The following is a 17,378-nucleotide window of genomic DNA, read 5'->3' as shown; positions in this document are numbered from 1 at the left end:
CGACATGGAAATCGCTGCGTTATTGTCACAAAATATCTCCGTTGGTTCAGATTGGACTTGAGCAAAATCTGCAAGAATACGACGTAGCCAAACTGCTTGACAGGCTGATGTTGTCGCTGCTACGTATTCAGCTTCAGACGTTGAAAGTGCTGTAGATTCTTGCTTCTTCGAACTCCAACATATCGAACCAGATCCAAGACTAAACACGTAACCAGAGGTGCTTCTTCTGTCCTCCAAACATCCTGCCCAACCGCTGTCCGTATAACTGATCAACTTGAAATCGGATGCATGGCTATACCATAATCCAAATTGGACTGTTACAGCAACATAGTGTAACACTCTTTTTCCAGCACCAAAGTGATGTTGTGAACGGGAATGCATAAACCTGAAAAGTACTCCCACTGAGAAAGCAATGTCTGGACGTGTACGCGCCAAATAAATAAATCCTCCAATCAAGCTTTTGAATTGTTTCTCATTTGCTTCAACATAAAGTCAAAGAATGAGAAAATCACTTTTTACCTTGCTTCTTCACATGTAACGTGGGCTCATTCTTGCTTCGCTCAAATCCATTTTCACAAAGATAGGAATCTATCTTTCCATACCATGCACGCGGAGCTTGTTTTAACTCGTACAAGGCTTTGTGCAGCCTGTACACCTTCTCCTCGTTACCTTCAATTATAAATCCTTCAGGCTGAGTGACATAAACCTCTTCCTTTAAATCACCATTTAGAAAAGCTAATTTCACACCAAACTGGTATATCAGCCAATTTAATTTTGCAACCACTGCAAGAAGGATTCTCACTGTCTCAAATCGTGCGACCGGAAAAAAAGTGTCGACATAATCAACTCCCTGCTGTTGTGCATACCCCTTGGCCACAAGTCGCTCCATCAGCTTCATATTTTGTTCGAAAAACCCATTTAACTCCAATTGGTTTTTTTTCCTTCCGGAAGATCTACCTATTCCCAAGTCTTATTTTTTTGAAGTGAGGTTATTTCATCCTTCATCGCTACACTCCATTCTTCTCCCTTCACTGCTTCTTGAATGGTTATAGGATCACCTACAAACATAGAATAAGAATCTGCATATATTTCATCCAATGATCGAAACCTGAGTGGAGGAGTTTCATCATCATAATTGCTTCTAGATCCTTCAGTTATGAGTCTAGGTGAAGATGGTGATGACGAGCCTAAAGAATATGGTGAAGGCAGCTGCTGTATATCCCTTCCAATGCTCTCATTTTCACCAAAAACTCAAACGGCAATGTTCCCTGAGCTGTTATCCCACTTCCAGCTTGGTTTTCATCGAAAACCACATTTCTATTTATGATAACTTTGCCCGCAATAGGATCGTACAATATATAGGCTTTGGATTGTGAACAATAGCCAAGAAAAATGCATTTTGTTGATTTTTTCATCAAGCTTACTCTCGGTGTCCTTCGATTCCAAGCCTCATATGGTGTGCGGTTCAAAACAGCCTTTGTAGGAGATAAATTAAGAAAATACACTGCTGTCGCTACTGCCTCAGCCCAAAACATATCTGGAAGTCCTTTGGAATTCAGCAAGCTTCTTGCCATCTCCACGACTGTTCTAATTTTGCGCTCGACGACACCATTTTGCTCCGGAGTGTATGGGGCTGTTAATTCTCTTCGTATGCCATGCTCATCACAAAATTGATTAAACTTGTGAGATACAAACTCACCACCTCTGTCTGTACGCAGCGCCTTTACATATTTTCCGGATTGATTTTCCACAAGAGCCTTGAATTTTTTGAACATATCGAATGTTTCTGAATTGGCTTGTAGAAAATAAACCCAGCTCATCCGACTCTAATCATCGGTTAGCAACAAGAAGAATCTGCTCCCACCGAGAGATTTTGTTATCATCGGGCTTACCAAATCTGCATGTATAAGCTCAAGACAAGTAGATGCACGTCTAGAAAGTCCTATCGGAAAAGATCTCTTTGCTTGTTTGCCAAGAACACAGCCCTCACATAACTCCAAGGATTCAATTTTAGGCAAGCCATAAACCATATCCTTTTGACTCAACAATTTCAAACCATTCACATTTAAATGCCCATACCTTAAATGCCACAATTTAGACTCGCAGGCTGCTTTGGCACCAAGTACACGTTCATCAACTTTCGACACTTCAAGTGGAAATAATTTGTTTGCCGTCATCTGAATATTGACAATCACTCGACCAGATATTTTTATGTCTAATCACGCATGACGAATTGTCAAACAAAATGGCATATCCACTATCAATGAGTTGCCCAACACTCAACAAATTTTGAGTCAGCGTAGGAACAAAATAAACATCATAAAGGAGCTTCAAATCATTCATGACTTCAACGATGCCTCTGCTCTCAACTTGCATTTGTTTATTACCCCGATCATTCATGACTTCAACGATGCCTCTGCTCTCCGAGCCTTACTTGTAACTTGTAAGTTTCGTCAATCTCCTTAAACAACGACTTTATCCCTGTCATGTGATTAGAACAACCGCTATCCACAAACCATATGTTATTAAAAGTGGTTGTATCACCTCGGCTGGTCAAAAACAACTTGAGTTCATCATTTTGTTGTTCTGCATAACGAGTCAGTTTTTCTCGCTTCCAGCAATCAGCTTGTACATGCCCAAACCTTTTGCAATAATAGCATTGCACATGACTTTTATTGCCTTGTCAATTATTACCATGCTTATTATTGGTCCGATCATTGAAGTGTGCATCTCCCCGTCCTCTCCCACGACCATTCCTCGCTGGGTAGCGATCTCTTGCACGTCCTCTAATGCCTGCATATTTCGGTTCATTTTTCTGCTGCGATGAATCACCTTTAACATGAAAAGCTTTCTCTCGTATTTTTCTTCCGATCTGCTCAACCTCGCTTTATGGGATTGCAGTGAACCCATCAATTCATCAAAGGAATATGTGATCAAATCCTTTGACTCTTCAATAGCGGCAACCACATGATCAAATTTGGGAGTCAAACTCCAAGAATTTTTGCAACCACAATTTTAACCTTTCACCGTAGGACTTCATTTGGCTTACGACTCCAGAGACTCTAGTGAGAAAATCTTGCACTGTTTCTCCTTCCTTCATATGCGCAGTTTCTAAATCACGTCTGAGAGTTTGAAGCTTCACGGTAAGAACCTTCGCAGATCCTTGAAATGCCATTTTCAAGGTGTTCATGCTTCGTTTGATGTTGAAGCTGATGAAATCTTCGAAAAGATTGAGTCATGGACTGCTTGTTGTATGAAGAACAGCGCCTTGGAATATTTTTTTCTTATTCTCCCCCAATATCGCTTCATCAGGATCTTGCTCCAAGTATCCGGTCTCGAGAAAGCCCCACAGATCATGGGACTTGAACAGCGTTTCATCTTAATGCTTCAAAATTCATAATTTTCGCCCAAAAGAATTGGAATTTCCGGCTGCAAGATGCTCAATCCGGAGTTGTTTGCCATATCTATGCTCTCTGATACCAAAATTGTTGCGAATCAAGAGAGAAATTGTCACCAAACTAGGTTGTAGACAATGGAGAAGAACAGAGGAGAGACGAGAGGCCCTGCAGAGTCTTTTGGATAAACTTCAAAGACCTTTTAATTATTCAATGAGAAACATCTAAATATATTGAGATTACATTCCAAATAAACATGGAATAATTATTAGTCAAATTCACCTTCTTAAACTAAATATAGTAAATAATAAATATAAAATATATCCAAATTATTTTTTAATCAAATCTTAACAAGGTCGCCGGCAGCTGTTGCTTCTCTTCGGCGGCGGCGGCAACGGCGATGGCGGCGGTGCAACAGCGTTTGCGGCAGGTTTTGCTCCTCCTCTTCCTCCTTCTCCGGCAGTGACAGCATTGGCATCTCTACTTCTCCTCTTTCTTCTCCGGCAACGACGGCGGCGGGCACGGCGTGATCTCCTCCTCCTCCAGCTTCTCCGGCAGCAGCGGCGAAGCTGGCTTCTTGTTCTTCCTCTCTTTTTTCTTCTACGGCGCTCCTTCTCTGGCGGTGGCAGCAGATGGGGGAGAAAAAATTTGAATTAATTTTGTTAAACAATTTTTAATAATTGCATACTTCCTCTTCGGATTTGGTCTCGAAAATCCCGAAACTATTTTCCGAGACCACCAAAATGGCAACGAGATTTACTCCTCCGGTCCCATTCGGAAGCGAATTCCGAGGCTTTAAAAAATTAACCTCGGATCTATTTCAAAATCTGAAACAATTTTCCGAAAGGTATTAAACAATTTGTGGTAGTGACATTTTAAATTTCATCATTTCTATTTTTCTTAATATTAATCAAACTAGTTATCTTAATCTTAATTAAACTAGCTATCTTAATCTATAATTATTTTTATTGTACGATAAGATTTTTAGTAATACACTTTTTAAATTACTTACTGATTATATTTTACTAAATTCCGGTATCTACTCTAATAGACCCAAATTATCTAGTACTGAGGGAGTATTATATAGTACCTTAAAAAATTGAGAAATAAAATAAAATAAAATCGTCAATGGCTACATAATATGTGGGATGGAGAGAGAGTAGAACACAATATGTTTTGAGTCTTCAATCTTCACTGCATTGTCTCTTTTTTCTTTTTTTTTTTCTTTTCTTTTCTTTTTGATTTTTTCACATTCTTACATCTATTTTGTTGCTATACATAATTGCCTAATGTCTATTATTGTGTGTTGTCATGACTAAATGGTTTCTAAATTGTGAATGTGCAAATACTTTATCAAGACTTGGTCTTGAAACACAAATATTATAGCATTCTTTTGTGCCTTTTATTTTCTCATCAGACTCAAACTTTGTGCAAATCATCTTCGTTTTGAAGTTATATATGTGGTTTATTATGTCATGGTATTAATCAAATTTAGTTTCTTGTCCGCATTATAATTTACGAGATGCATAAAATGGTAAAAGAAAGGAGGCGATCATTGAAAGGAAAGCGGGATTCATTGATCCTGGTGTAGCCCCATTTGGTGTGAACAAACTCTTTGCAATTATTAAATAAATGTATCTAAACTTTATTTGTTTAATATGCTTTTATAGACAAATAAATGGGCATGAAAAAATATATCAATATATATATATATATGCTCTCATATAAACAAATTTATACCTAAGCCATTGCATATGCTCTTACTACTTGATTATATATAACTAAAAGATGCTATGAAATTTATTTAAATAAATTAGATAGTCTAAGCCTCCATAACCTTTCTTCTGTATTCAAATTCAACTATGGCGTAGGAGGATCCTTCTCTTACTCACAAGTCCGCTCACATACGCAAATTAATCTTTGATCCCCACCCTACTCACTCCTACCTTAAAAAAGGGGCATATGAAGTTTCCGATTCAGTGAGATAACTTCAACATTCTTATTTGTTTTCTCTGTTTTTCTATTCCTAGAAATCAATATGATTTATTTGATTATTTAATTTGAATTCTTTCTTAGTTTTTCATTTATCAATAACCATATGCTCATTAGCCAATGACTTGTTTAGCGCTACACACTGTTCTTGAGACTTCAATTTTCAGATGAATTATGCTGGATGTGCTTGTTTTGTTGTCTCCCTTTCTCATGTATTATATATATCTAATTATTTAAGTATGTATTTAATGAATACAAAATATGTTGTATTTATTTCAATATTTATACATTCATATAATATTTATAAAATTTGCCCTCTATTATTGTATTTACTATCACTTTAAATTTGATAGATTCTAATATTAATATATTTTTCTTTATTTACACCGTAATCATCTTATTTTTATTTTAGTAAAGACAATTTATAAAATATTATAAGTAAATGTAAGATTAAAAATAATTTATGGTGGGTAAATTAGTTTTCTTAGTTTTGCATTGATGTCTTATCATTTTACAACTCTAAATGGATTTTATTTGAAAATTATCTTGCAAGAAAAAAACTTTCATTGAAATAGTCCTCCGGTACGGATTTGCCACCATGTCTCGCCCATGCTGATGTGGTGTTGACATGGATGAAATGTCAGCCGTCACGTCCATCTTCTTCTTCCTTCCCTATCTATCTTCCTTCCTGACCCGAGGCTCCTCCACCCACCTCTCTTCCTGTCGGAATCCTCCACCCCCTAAAAATTCTCCACTGGAAACCAATCACCTTTACAACTTTCGAAAACTCCACAAATCCTCAACTCATTTGTTTAATTTAATAATGCTTACAGAAAATTTGATTTACCGAAGATCCATTCCCACACACAAAGAATGAAACGCAAACATTATTTTAAATATCAACAACAATGAATTTCCGTATATCATAAACACGACAAGAAACAACTATGGCAAAATTGGATCAAATTAGAACACACTATAGCAAAATTTCTCATGCAACCACTACCAAACAATTTTAACCAATCAATCTGATAGAAAAATCACAAAGGGAAAAGTTTGTACTACATTTTCAATACTATGAACAATTTTCTTCACCCAGAAGTAGAAGTCAAGGAAATTGATTGGATTGTAATAAAAAAAACATGCCTGACCTTGTTATCGATTTCTAAATTATTCTTATGCTCCAAAATTTGTGCCCTAGCCTTCTTCGATGCCAATAACATATCCGGCGGTTTGATGAAATCTAGGTCTTATAAAGACGCTGCCAGCTTCCTCACCGACCAGGGAGATGAAGGCATTGGAATTTCCGGTTGGTGGCTGCGTTGATTGCTTGGAGGGGTGTTTTTACAACATTTTTGAAATTATAAGTAAGTAAATTGGAATTTTAGTACTACAAGAGTTTTAAGCAAATTCAGTAAACCACAGTATTTTTTTCTATTTTGCTTCTTTTTTTTTCCATAATTTTTTCTTTTACAATTTTGACTGGTAAAGCAATTTCTAAAAGTATTGACTGATAAATTGTAAATTTTCTTACAATTTGATCTAATTTTAACCAAAGTTAAAATTCTGATTTTGAATGGAAAAAAAATCCACAGGTATCACGGATGTGACGCTGACATTGGGTGGCAAATTCAGCATCGAAAGCCTATTTAAAAAAATTATATATATATGGCGGCCTATTTTCAAACAGGATCATTAAGTCGTAAGTAGCAGGAACGCCATATCTATAGACTCCACCCCCGCCGTCTATTCACAAAAATATATATCTTTTTATTTTTGATTGTTGAATTATAAAGTAACAACTTTTTTTTTAGTAATTGTAGACAACACTCCGTATTAAACATACTCTTATGTTTATAATTATTTTACATAAATACTATTACACCCACCTTTTTTTAATCGTAGGAGTATATTTGTCTCATTAAAATACAATAGTTTTTAAAATGGAGAAAAAGAATAATATTGACAAAGAATTGTACCATCAAAAAATAGATTAGGTGATCAAACAATGTAATTCACATGAATAAAATAAATAAATAAATTGGGTTGTGTTCATTTTATAGATAATTTACTTCAATTTAGGATGTCTTCAAATTAATATAATTAATCCAGCCATACTACTTTATGCCTTCAAATAAATCCAACAATATCCAAGAAATGAGAAATAATACACAACAAAACCAACAAATGGGAAGCAGCATGGCTCAATTCCAACAAATAAAAAACAATAAAACACATCAATACCAGTAGGACTCAAATTTAATTACAACATAACCCAATGGCCAAAAAAGCAAAATAGATCAATTCCAGCAATTCATAACCCATATAAACAAGCACACATTTGATCAAATAAAACACAAATCTCTCACATCTTCTAAGAAAAAAATGCACACAACACCATGTTTTTAAGCACAGAACCGATATTAAAATCCAGGTGGTTGGGAGGGGAAAGACTTACAGTTGAATAGATCCATAGAGCTCCTATCTGAATGTGTCAACTCTATTGCGTTACAAATGCAAGAATTTAGAATGTTTCAAAAGATTGGATGTAATTAATAGTGAAATAAAGAAAGCAAACACTATACGGGCGGTGGGCTAATAGGGTCCTTTGATGAGTGGCTAGCATTTGCAGATGGGGTTGCATCCATTTCCTCTTCCAAACAAATTTCTTGTTTTACATGCACAAGTTCTACCTTCGTTAGGATTACTTGCCCGGAGGCACCCATTTTCTCCTTGGCAATACCTCCCATCGGCTTCCCAAACCCTAAACCATTGAGATGGAATATTAAACTAAAAAAATATTGAAAGCCATATGACATGCAATTTATATTATTTTCCTCGAATGTAGTTAAAACTAATAAGATAATAAGACATAAAGCACATAGTAATAAAAATATCTAGAGAGTATGTCAACTCCGTTCATTTACAAATGCAAGAATTTAAAATTCTTTCAAAGATCAAATATAAGGGAAACAACTAAAGCAAAAAGTATTCCAGGGGGAGGCATCTTTGGGCTAGCAGGGATCAGTTTCCTTCCTATGATTGGCTCTTTCTCTTTCCCTTTTCCTTTTCCATATCGTTTCTCATTTATAGTATCTAACAAATTATAAGATTAATATAAAATTGGCTTTGATTGATACCATGGCATAAAATAAACCCCATATGCAACTTCATAAGGTATAATTTTCAGATTATAACTGTTAAGGAAAATAACATACACGCAAATAGCTACAATATTCATGTTTCAAGACCAAACTCTTAATAGATTGTTTGCACATTCATATTTTAGAGACCAACCACTGCTACTCATGAGAACAAACGAAAATAAACACTAGCCTATTCACTAAAGCAACTAAACAAATGTAAGAAATAGGACAATATTTACGAAAACAAAATACCATTGAATCTATTGTTAACGTTAGAAAACTAGAGGAAATAAGTAGGGAGGTAGAAGTTATCTCACCATTATGGATATCGGAAATAGAGACTCCCTTTCTTTGAGGCATCCCCATGGCTGCAGTTCGAGGAGCTGATCCCATTTCAGAAATCTCCTCAACCCCAACATTATAGCAGTTCTGATTGTTCAGTTGTCGCACTGGATAGGTGAAGCAAGTTCTTTCGCAACCACTTGGATCATATATTTGAACAGACATGTGCCTCTCTCCTACATAGTTAAATATCAAGGAACATCCCCCCTCAAGAGCATGGTCCCTATAAAATATTTCCCATCCCAATGCGAATGATAATGCATTGTCAACATATGATAGAGTCACAGGCCATATCTGCCCACATAAATCCTCAAGGAGGATTTCTTGGTCCACCAAGTGCTCCACCTTTGGAGCAAATGAAGATGGCAAGCGCTGCAAAAATATTAAATTTTTTACAAGGATGCATGCTTTATAAAAATTGCAGAAATTATAAAAGAATTTCATCTACACATATCAACAATTTTGCTACTAAACATCCTAAAACTATAAAACTTAGTACCCAACAAGTTTGGGGGGTGATGAGAGGATAGTTGTGTAATGTAGTAAATTACTTAAAGTTCAATAATTGTTCGCCAAACTATGTTTACATCCCATAATAATAGACACTACATATTACAAGCAGCATTCTCCCAAAGGTTAAGAATAAGAAGTCCAAAAATTCAACATGAATGAGAGAGTACCAGTGCATGTAAGACATGAGCATCATTCAGTACATGGAAAAAACGGGGAATTGACGGTGATAACTCCTTCTCTGTCAGATGAGATATGGAGCCCTCATGACGTTTATAAGCCATCTTTTTTGGTTTGGATTTTTTAACCTTGATTTACTTGATTTACCTAGATGTTACTGAAAAGAAGAACATTCAAAAATCACTTTAAATTGTTTCAAAATAACTGCCACTCCAAATCCCAAGATTTAATAACCCAAGAACCGATATATATATATATATATTAACATTATTTATATAAGCTTTTTTCATTGATACCTGATCATAGATATGGCACCATTTATCCATTGTGAACATACACCTTCTGCTCCATCGTGGTCCTGATTTGATCGCCCTCGATCGAGTTGTATTCTAGGAGCAGCCGGTGTAAATTTGCTTTGGATCTTCCTAAGCTGCGTTCAAACACAAACCAAGACATCCCTATAGGATTGAGTATATAATTTTCCAAAAAAGAAAAACCACAGCTTAGATCAGATCTAATTTTAACAAAAACAAAAAAAAACTTAAAGAAAATAAAATGTAAGAAAAATCATAAAAATAATGGGATGTGGTTTTCTTATAATTAGATCTGATGCTCATCTTATCGATTCTAAATTTTTTAATGAGAGAATCATTTATAAAGTAGATCAACCAAGAAATCAAAACCTTAAGTTCACTTTCCTTGAAAAAACCCCAAATCGATGAAACAATAATCATAATAAATCATTTAAAAATCCACCAACTCTTATATCAAAACCCTAGTTTTACTTTCCATGAAAGAAAAAGTCGAGATTGTGAAAAGAGAAAGGATAGAGTAGAGAAAGAGATGGAGATCACATCCAGAACATGGAACCATATATTACCTTCAGATGGACAAATTAAGGAGCCGGAGAATTAAAGCGCAACTCAAGGGATCTGCAAGATAGAAATCAACAATTCTGAGTTTTACAGAAAGAAAAGACACTACAAATGACTTCCTCACGTATATATCGTCAAGGGGAAGCCTTGGTATATATAGATAGATATAGATATAAGTCTGCCAGCAGCGATATTGGAATGGCCATACAAACTAAGAAATGGGTTTCGAGGGTGTGAAGAGTGGAAATGGACGCAGGGGTTTTATAGAGAGGGTATTTTTGATAATTATTGCGGCGCCTGGCCTCAACTGCAGTTCTTCGTTTAGGGCAAGGGCAACACGTCTTCTCTTGCTGCACACAAATTAGGGTTTTCCAATAGGGCTTTGATTTTCATTTTTTTATATGGACAGTTTGTCAAAAAAAAAAATCCCAATTCACTATTTTTTATCTTCTTGTCTTTAGGTTATTTTTATAGAGGATGAAAATAATAATACAGGCCCAAATTATAGTTGTATAATTCCATACATATGAATATATATGTATATATATATTACTAATGCCTTGTCTTGTCTTGTCTTGGTACGCTATTAAAGCAAGACGGTGGAGCGAGCTAGCAAAACGCAGACATCATTCTACATTGGCTGCGAAGATTAACTAGGGATTCAATGAAAACTACAAAGTTTCTTGGGGAATTATATATATTTAATACTGCCCTGTTGATGTTCATTCTTCAGAAGAAATCTTCAACCATCTACGCATATTTTCATTAGTAGGAATACAAACAACCAGTTTGATCTTTGTCACCAATGGTAGAGGATTCAGGGATCCATTAGTGTAGTGCTGAGCAAAACTTAACATTTGACATCTCAATTTGAATCAAGAATGTAAGCATATATACGGAGCGGTAATAAATCTGAACTCAACTACTTCTAATGCGACATCGTATTTAGTATTAGAGGTCTTGGTATTCCATGAGCTAGGATGAGCAGGCCATGCCAACCTCGTCGCCAAAATCTGTAAGACAAGATCGGATGTTAACAGGAAGTAAGCAAATAAGCTGCATAGCAGTATATTATTCAATCATATATATTTCCGTGACCACCTGGTAGGAACTGGAATATATTTCGGCAATGGTAGCTAAACAACATTTACCTCATGTAAGATCTTTGCGGAGGGCTTAAGACAGCATACTTTAGCAGTTTAATTCAGGCTGGAGTGATCATTAATAGACCGAGTGGCTGTGACAGAATATGTTTGTATCATAAAGTAAGTATACATGCACAAGACTTGTCGAATATTGGAGACTGCAACTCTCTTCCAACATTTTATATATACAGCATCTGATAGAAAATATTTTCAGCATCAGTTTATCTAGTAGATCAACTTGCAGAAACCCACCTGTCCAAGAAAAGTGAGAGAATATGGTACTTCTTAGGACCACCTTAAAGGTTCATTAGTTCATCTTGACACATTTAAAACAGCAGCACTTACTGTGCTAATTAGAATTAATCCTAATTATTATATAATAAAAAGACCCAAAGCACGTGCTCTAATTGCTTGTAACACAAAAATACATGTTGACATAGTATCAATACTGACAATGCATGCCATCATTGATCTTATCATATATCACACGTAGCACTATACATAGCATTGACTGGCGACGCATGATAATAGCATTAATTCTAGCCATATCTTATGTATACATTTACTATGTGATAAGTAGAGTCAATTAGGACCTTAACTATCCCTAAAACAATTCTGAGCTCTAGAAATTAGATATAAGAGACATAATATATATATATATATCCAAATCTAAGTGTTGTTGGTACATAAGGGAACCTTATAAGAACACATTACACTGACATTTTGAATATACATATATACGCCAAAATTAGACAAAAATAATTTATCAAGGTTTAATAATAGATATTTAAAGTTTATTTTGACTTTATTGAATCAAACATAGAGTAGTTAATTTAGTTTGGATACCGACGTTATTTCCGTTAATATTTTCTAAAATTAAGCTACTTTCAATTAATTGAATCCCATTTTATTGGTAAACGTAAAAGGGGTTAGTTATATCCGCAATTACAATAAATAGCATGTTCATTATTGTATGTCAAACAAAGAAGTGTAATGTGTAAGAAATGACAAGTTTCCGCAATCATACGTAACAAACTTCTATCCATGCAAATATTTGGATAACCTAAAAGTTAGGGCGGCGGAAGTATTCTTAAATCACAGTTGTGTCACGAGTGATTTTACTAGGGAAATTTTTACAATTTAATAAATATGCTACCAGTGGAAAGTTCTAGTGTCCTAATTAAAATTTGAAGTGTCACTAATATCTATTTAAATTAAAAAAGATAAATTGTTCGTATGTTTTTTTAATAAAATTAAACCTATTAGTTAATTTTATTTGTAAGTTTATATATAATGATACCGGTAAAAAATATTTATAGAGCTATCGCTGCCTAAAAGTATAGAACAATATAATACAATGTTGTACATAAATCATATAAAGTGATTTTACCAGGTAGGAGTATAAATTTCCCTTTTATATTATTACGATGTAGTAAGAGGATTACCTGCGGCGGGATAAAATCTGGGGAATGTGTACATATATAGGCTACAGCATTTTCTGTGTAGAAAATGCAGTATAACAGCTTCTACAAAGTTAAGAAGTTGAATGGTCAGTTCCTGTTGTAGTTGAAAGAAAAATTAGAAGGATTTGAATCACATTGATTAACCAACAAAAACATAAGCAAAAAAATCTGATTGAAAAATAAAAATGAGAGGAGACAATAGGGAAAGAAAACCCATTTAAAATATAATTACATTAAGCATGTTTTGTACTAATTTTCTAATCACAACAAGAACTGAAATAGAACGCACTCTGATGCATTAGAGATACTGTGCTTCCCTTCGCCAAAATTAGCAAAAGTCGTAGAACTAATATAGCCTAAGGCTACATAAGCAGTAGTATGCTTCTATTTACAATCTTTAGAAAGATTGTGTTGGCGCAGAAATAGAAAAACAGGACAAGTTCTCAAACAATTCTCACTTCTTGACAATGATACCAAATACATCATATTTAAACTACCACGCAAACGCTACTACATAATTGATTTTAAAAGCAATTTAAAGGCATATAAGTGCGCTGGAAGGACCGTGTTGACCTACGAGGCCAGTCTACAATTACGATACGTCCGGCTTTGCGTAGCTTTACAGGCTGGAGTATCGCACTATCCTACCACACCAACTCAATCAGAAGTATTTTTGTTATTTCAAAATGAAAACATTCATTTTAATATAAATTTTAATGATTAAATATAAGAGTAAGAAAGAGATATGAAAATGAATCTATGTTACAGTGGTTCATGTTGCGAATCAAGATAGAAATTGCCACCAAACTAGGTTGTAAACAATGGAGACGAACAGAGCAGAGAGGAGAGGACGTGCAGTGCTTCTTTTTTGGATAAACTTCAAAGTCCTTCATATTGTTCAAGGGGAAACATCTCAATATATTGAGATTACATTCCAAGATAAATATGGAATAATTATTAATCAAATCCACCTTTTAAAACTGAATATAGTAATTAATAAATATAAAATATATCCTAATTATTTTTGAATCAAATCTTAACACTCCCCCTTGATTCGAAAGTGCAAACACCAAGCTTCGATCGGAAGTGAATATGCTTGTCTCGAGTAAGTGACTTGGTCATGATGTCAGCCACCTGCTCATGCGTACTGCAATACTTTGAAGTTACTAAATTCATTGACACAAGATCTCGAATAAAGTGTACTCGAATATCTATATCTATGTGCTTTGTCCTTCCATGGTAGGTTGGATTCTTCGACATGGAAATCACTGCGTTATTGTCACAAAATATCTCCGTTGGTTCAGATTGGACTTGAGCAAAATCTGCAAGAATACGACGTAGCCAAACTGCTTGACAGGCTGATGTTGTCGCTGCTGCGTATTCAGCTTCAGACGTTGAAAGTGCTGTAGATTCTTGCTTCTTCGAACTCCAACATATCGAACCAGATCCAAGACTAAACACGTAACCAGAGGTGCTTCTTCTGTCCTCCAAACATCGTGCCCAATCGCTGTCCGTATAACCGATCAACTTGAAATCGGATGCATGGCTATACCATAATCCAAATTGGACTGTTCCAGCAACATAGTGTAACACTCTTTTTGCAGCACCAAAGTGATGTTGTGAAGGGGAATGCATAAACCTGAAAAGTACATTCCAAATAAACATGGAATAATTATTAGTCTAATTCACCTTCTTAAACTAAATATAGTAAAAAATAAATATAAAATATATCCAAATTATTTTTTAATCAAATCTTAACAAGGTCGCCGGCAGCTGTTGCTTCTCTTCGGCGGCGGCGGCAACGGCGATGGCGGCGGTGCAACAGCATTTGCGGCAGGTTTTGCTCCTCCTCTTCCTCCTTCTCCGGCAGTGACAGCATTGGCATCTCTACTTCTCCTCTTTCTTCTCCGGCAACGACGGCGGCGGGCACGGCGTGATCTCCTCCTCCTCCAGCTTCTCCGGCAGCAGCGGCGAAGCTGGCTTCTTGTTCTTCCTCTCTTTTTTCTTCTACGGCGCTCCTTCTCTGGCGGTGGCAGCAGATGGGGGAGAAAAAAATTGAATTTATTTTGTTAAACAATTTTTAATAATTGCATACTTCCTTTTCGGATTTGGTCTCGAAAATCCCGAAACTATTTTCCGAGACCACCAAAATGGCAACGAAATTTACTCCTCCGGTCCCATTCGGAAGCGAATTCCGAGGCATTAAAAAATTAACCTCGGATCTATTTCAAAATCTGAAACAATTCTCCGAAAGGTATTAAACAATTTCTGGTAGTGACATTTTAAATTTCATCATAATTGCTTCTTGACCCTTCAGGTATGAGTCTAGGTGAAGATGGTGATGACGAGCCTAAAGAATATGGTGAAGGCAGCTGCTGTATCTCCCTTCCAATGTTCTCATTTTCACCAAAAGCTCAAACAGCAATGTTCCTTGAGCTGTTATCCCACTTCCAGCTTGCTTTTCATCAAAAACCACATTTCTACTTATGATAACTTTGCCCGCAATAGGATCGTACAATATATAGGCTTTGGATTGTGAACAATAGCCAAGAAAAATGCATTTTGTTGATTTCTTCATCAAGCTTACTCTCGGAGTCCTTCGATTCCAAGCCTCATATGGTGGCGGTTCAAAACAGACTTTGTAGGAGATAAATTAAGAAAATACACTGCTGTCGCTACTGCCTCAGCCCAAAACATATCTGGAAGTCCTTTGGAATTCAGCAAGCTTCTTGCCATCTCCACGACTGTTCTAATTTTGCGCTCGACGACACCATTTTGCTCCGGAGTGTATGGGGCTGTTAATTCTCTTCGTATGCCATGCTCATCACAAAATTGATTAAACTTGTGAGATACAAACTCACCACCTCTGTCTGTACGCAGCGCCTTTACATATTTTCCGGATTGATTTTCCACAAGAGCCTTGAATTTTTTGAACATATCGAATGTTTCTGAATTGGCTTGTAGAAAATAAACCCAGCTCATCCGACTCTAATCATCGGTTAGCAACAAGAAGAATCTGCTCCCACCGAGAGATTTTGTTATCATCGGGCTTACCAAATCTGCATGTATAAGCTCAAGACAAGTAGATGCACGTCTAGAAAGTCCTATCGGAAAAGATCTCTTTGCTTGTTTGCCAAGAACACAGCCCTCACATAACTCCAAGGATTCAATTTTAGGCAAGCCATAAACCATATCCTTTTGACTCAACAATTTCAAACCATTCACATTTAAATGCCCATACCTTAAATGCCACAATTTAGACTCGCAGGCTGCTTTGGCACCAAGTACACGTTCATCAACTTTCGACACTTCAAGTGGAAATAATTTGTTTGCCGTCATCTGAATATTGACAATCACTCGACCAGATATTTTTATGTCTAATCACGCATGACGAATTGTCAAACAAAATGGCATATCCACTATCAATGAGTTGCCCAACACTCAACAAATTTTGAGTCAGCGTAGGAACAAAATAAACATCATAAAGGAGCTTCAAATCATTCATGACTTCAACGATGCCTCTGCTCTCAACTTGCATTTGTTTATTACCCCGATCATTCATGACTTCAACGATGCCTCTGCTCTCCGAGCCTTACTTGTAACTTGTAAGTTTCGTCAATCTCCTTAAACAACGACTTTATCCCTGTCATGTGATTAGAACAACCGCTATCCACAAACCATATGTTATTAGAAGTGGTTGTATCACCTCGGCTGGTCAAAAACAACTTGAGTTCATCATTTCGTTGTTCTGCATAACGAGTCAGTTTTTCTCGCTTCCAGCAATCAGCTTGTACATGTCCAAACCTTTTGCAATAATAGCATTGCACATGACTTCTATTGCCTTGTCAATTATTACCATGCTTATTATTGGTCCGATCATTGAAGTGTGCATCTCCCCGTCCTCTCCCACGACCATTCCTCGCTGGGTAGCGATCTCTTGCACGTCCTCTAATGCCTGCATATTTCGGTTCATTTCTCTGCTGCGATGAATCACCTTTAACATGAAAAGCTTTCTCTCGTATTTTTCTTCCGATCTGCTCAACCTCGCTTTATGGGATTGCAGTGAACCCATCAATTCATCAAAGCAATATGTGATCAAATCCTTTGACTCTTCAATAGCGGCAACCACATGATCAAATTTGGGAGTCAAACTCCAAGAATTTTTGCAACCACAATTTTAACCTTTCACCGTAGGAGTTCATTTGGCTTACGACTCCAGAGACTCTAGTGAGAAAATCTTGCACTGTTTCTCCTTCCTTCATATGCGCAGTTTCTAAATCACGTCTGAGAGTTTGAAGCTTCACGGTAAGAACCTTCGCAGATCCTTGAA

The 17,378-nt window shown here is 36.1% G+C and overlaps 2 protein-coding genes across 2 annotated transcripts in view; both read right to left on the bottom strand.

Moving 5' to 3' along the window:
• Positions 1-7,563: 7,563 nt before the first annotated feature.
• The window catches only part of LOC127239521 (B3 domain-containing protein Os12g0591400-like), a 35,899-nt gene continuing 26,084 nt past the window's right edge, over positions 7,564-17,378 (bottom strand). Inside the window, exon 8 of the mRNA XM_051257714.1 lies at positions 7,564-7,887. Within this exon, the coding sequence (XP_051113671.1) occupies positions 7,882-7,887 (6 nt within the window). The 3' untranslated portion in view covers positions 7,564-7,881. The remainder of the gene's footprint in view (positions 7,888-17,378) is intronic.
• Positions 7,886-11,719, bottom strand: LOC127239523 (B3 domain-containing protein Os12g0591400-like). Its single transcript, XM_051257717.1, has 7 exons — positions 11,592-11,719; positions 11,364-11,453; positions 10,446-10,497; positions 9,862-9,995; positions 9,556-9,722; positions 8,851-9,247; positions 7,886-8,151 (listed from the first exon to the last, which is right to left on the bottom strand). The coding sequence occupies exons 5-7, from the start codon at positions 9,667-9,669 to the stop codon at positions 7,967-7,969; spliced, it is 696 nt and encodes a 231-aa protein (XP_051113674.1). The 5' UTR covers positions 9,670-9,722; positions 9,862-9,995; positions 10,446-10,497; positions 11,364-11,453; positions 11,592-11,719; the 3' UTR covers positions 7,886-7,966.

Source organism: Andrographis paniculata, unplaced genomic scaffold (genome assembly GCF_009805555.1).
Source record: "Andrographis paniculata isolate CXL003 unplaced genomic scaffold, ASM980555v1 Contig78END, whole genome shotgun sequence".
NCBI lineage: Eukaryota > Viridiplantae > Streptophyta > Magnoliopsida > Lamiales > Acanthaceae > Andrographis > Andrographis paniculata.
The sequence above is the reverse complement of the archived record's forward strand: the minus strand, read 5'-3'. Positions and strand labels throughout refer to the sequence as shown.

Coding starts and splice junctions, on each gene's coding strand:
- LOC127239523 (XM_051257717.1), bottom strand. CDS start 9,669: ATGGCTTATAAACGTCATGAGGGCTCCATATCTCATCTGACAGAGAAG. Junction 9,248..9,555: donor CTCATGTCTTACATGCACTG/GTACTCTCTCAT, acceptor ATATTTTTGCAG/CGCTTGCCATCTTCATTTGC. Junction 8,152..8,850: donor TATTTCCGATATCCATAATG/GTGAGATAACTT, acceptor TCAATGGTTTAG/GGTTTGGGAAGCCGATGGGA.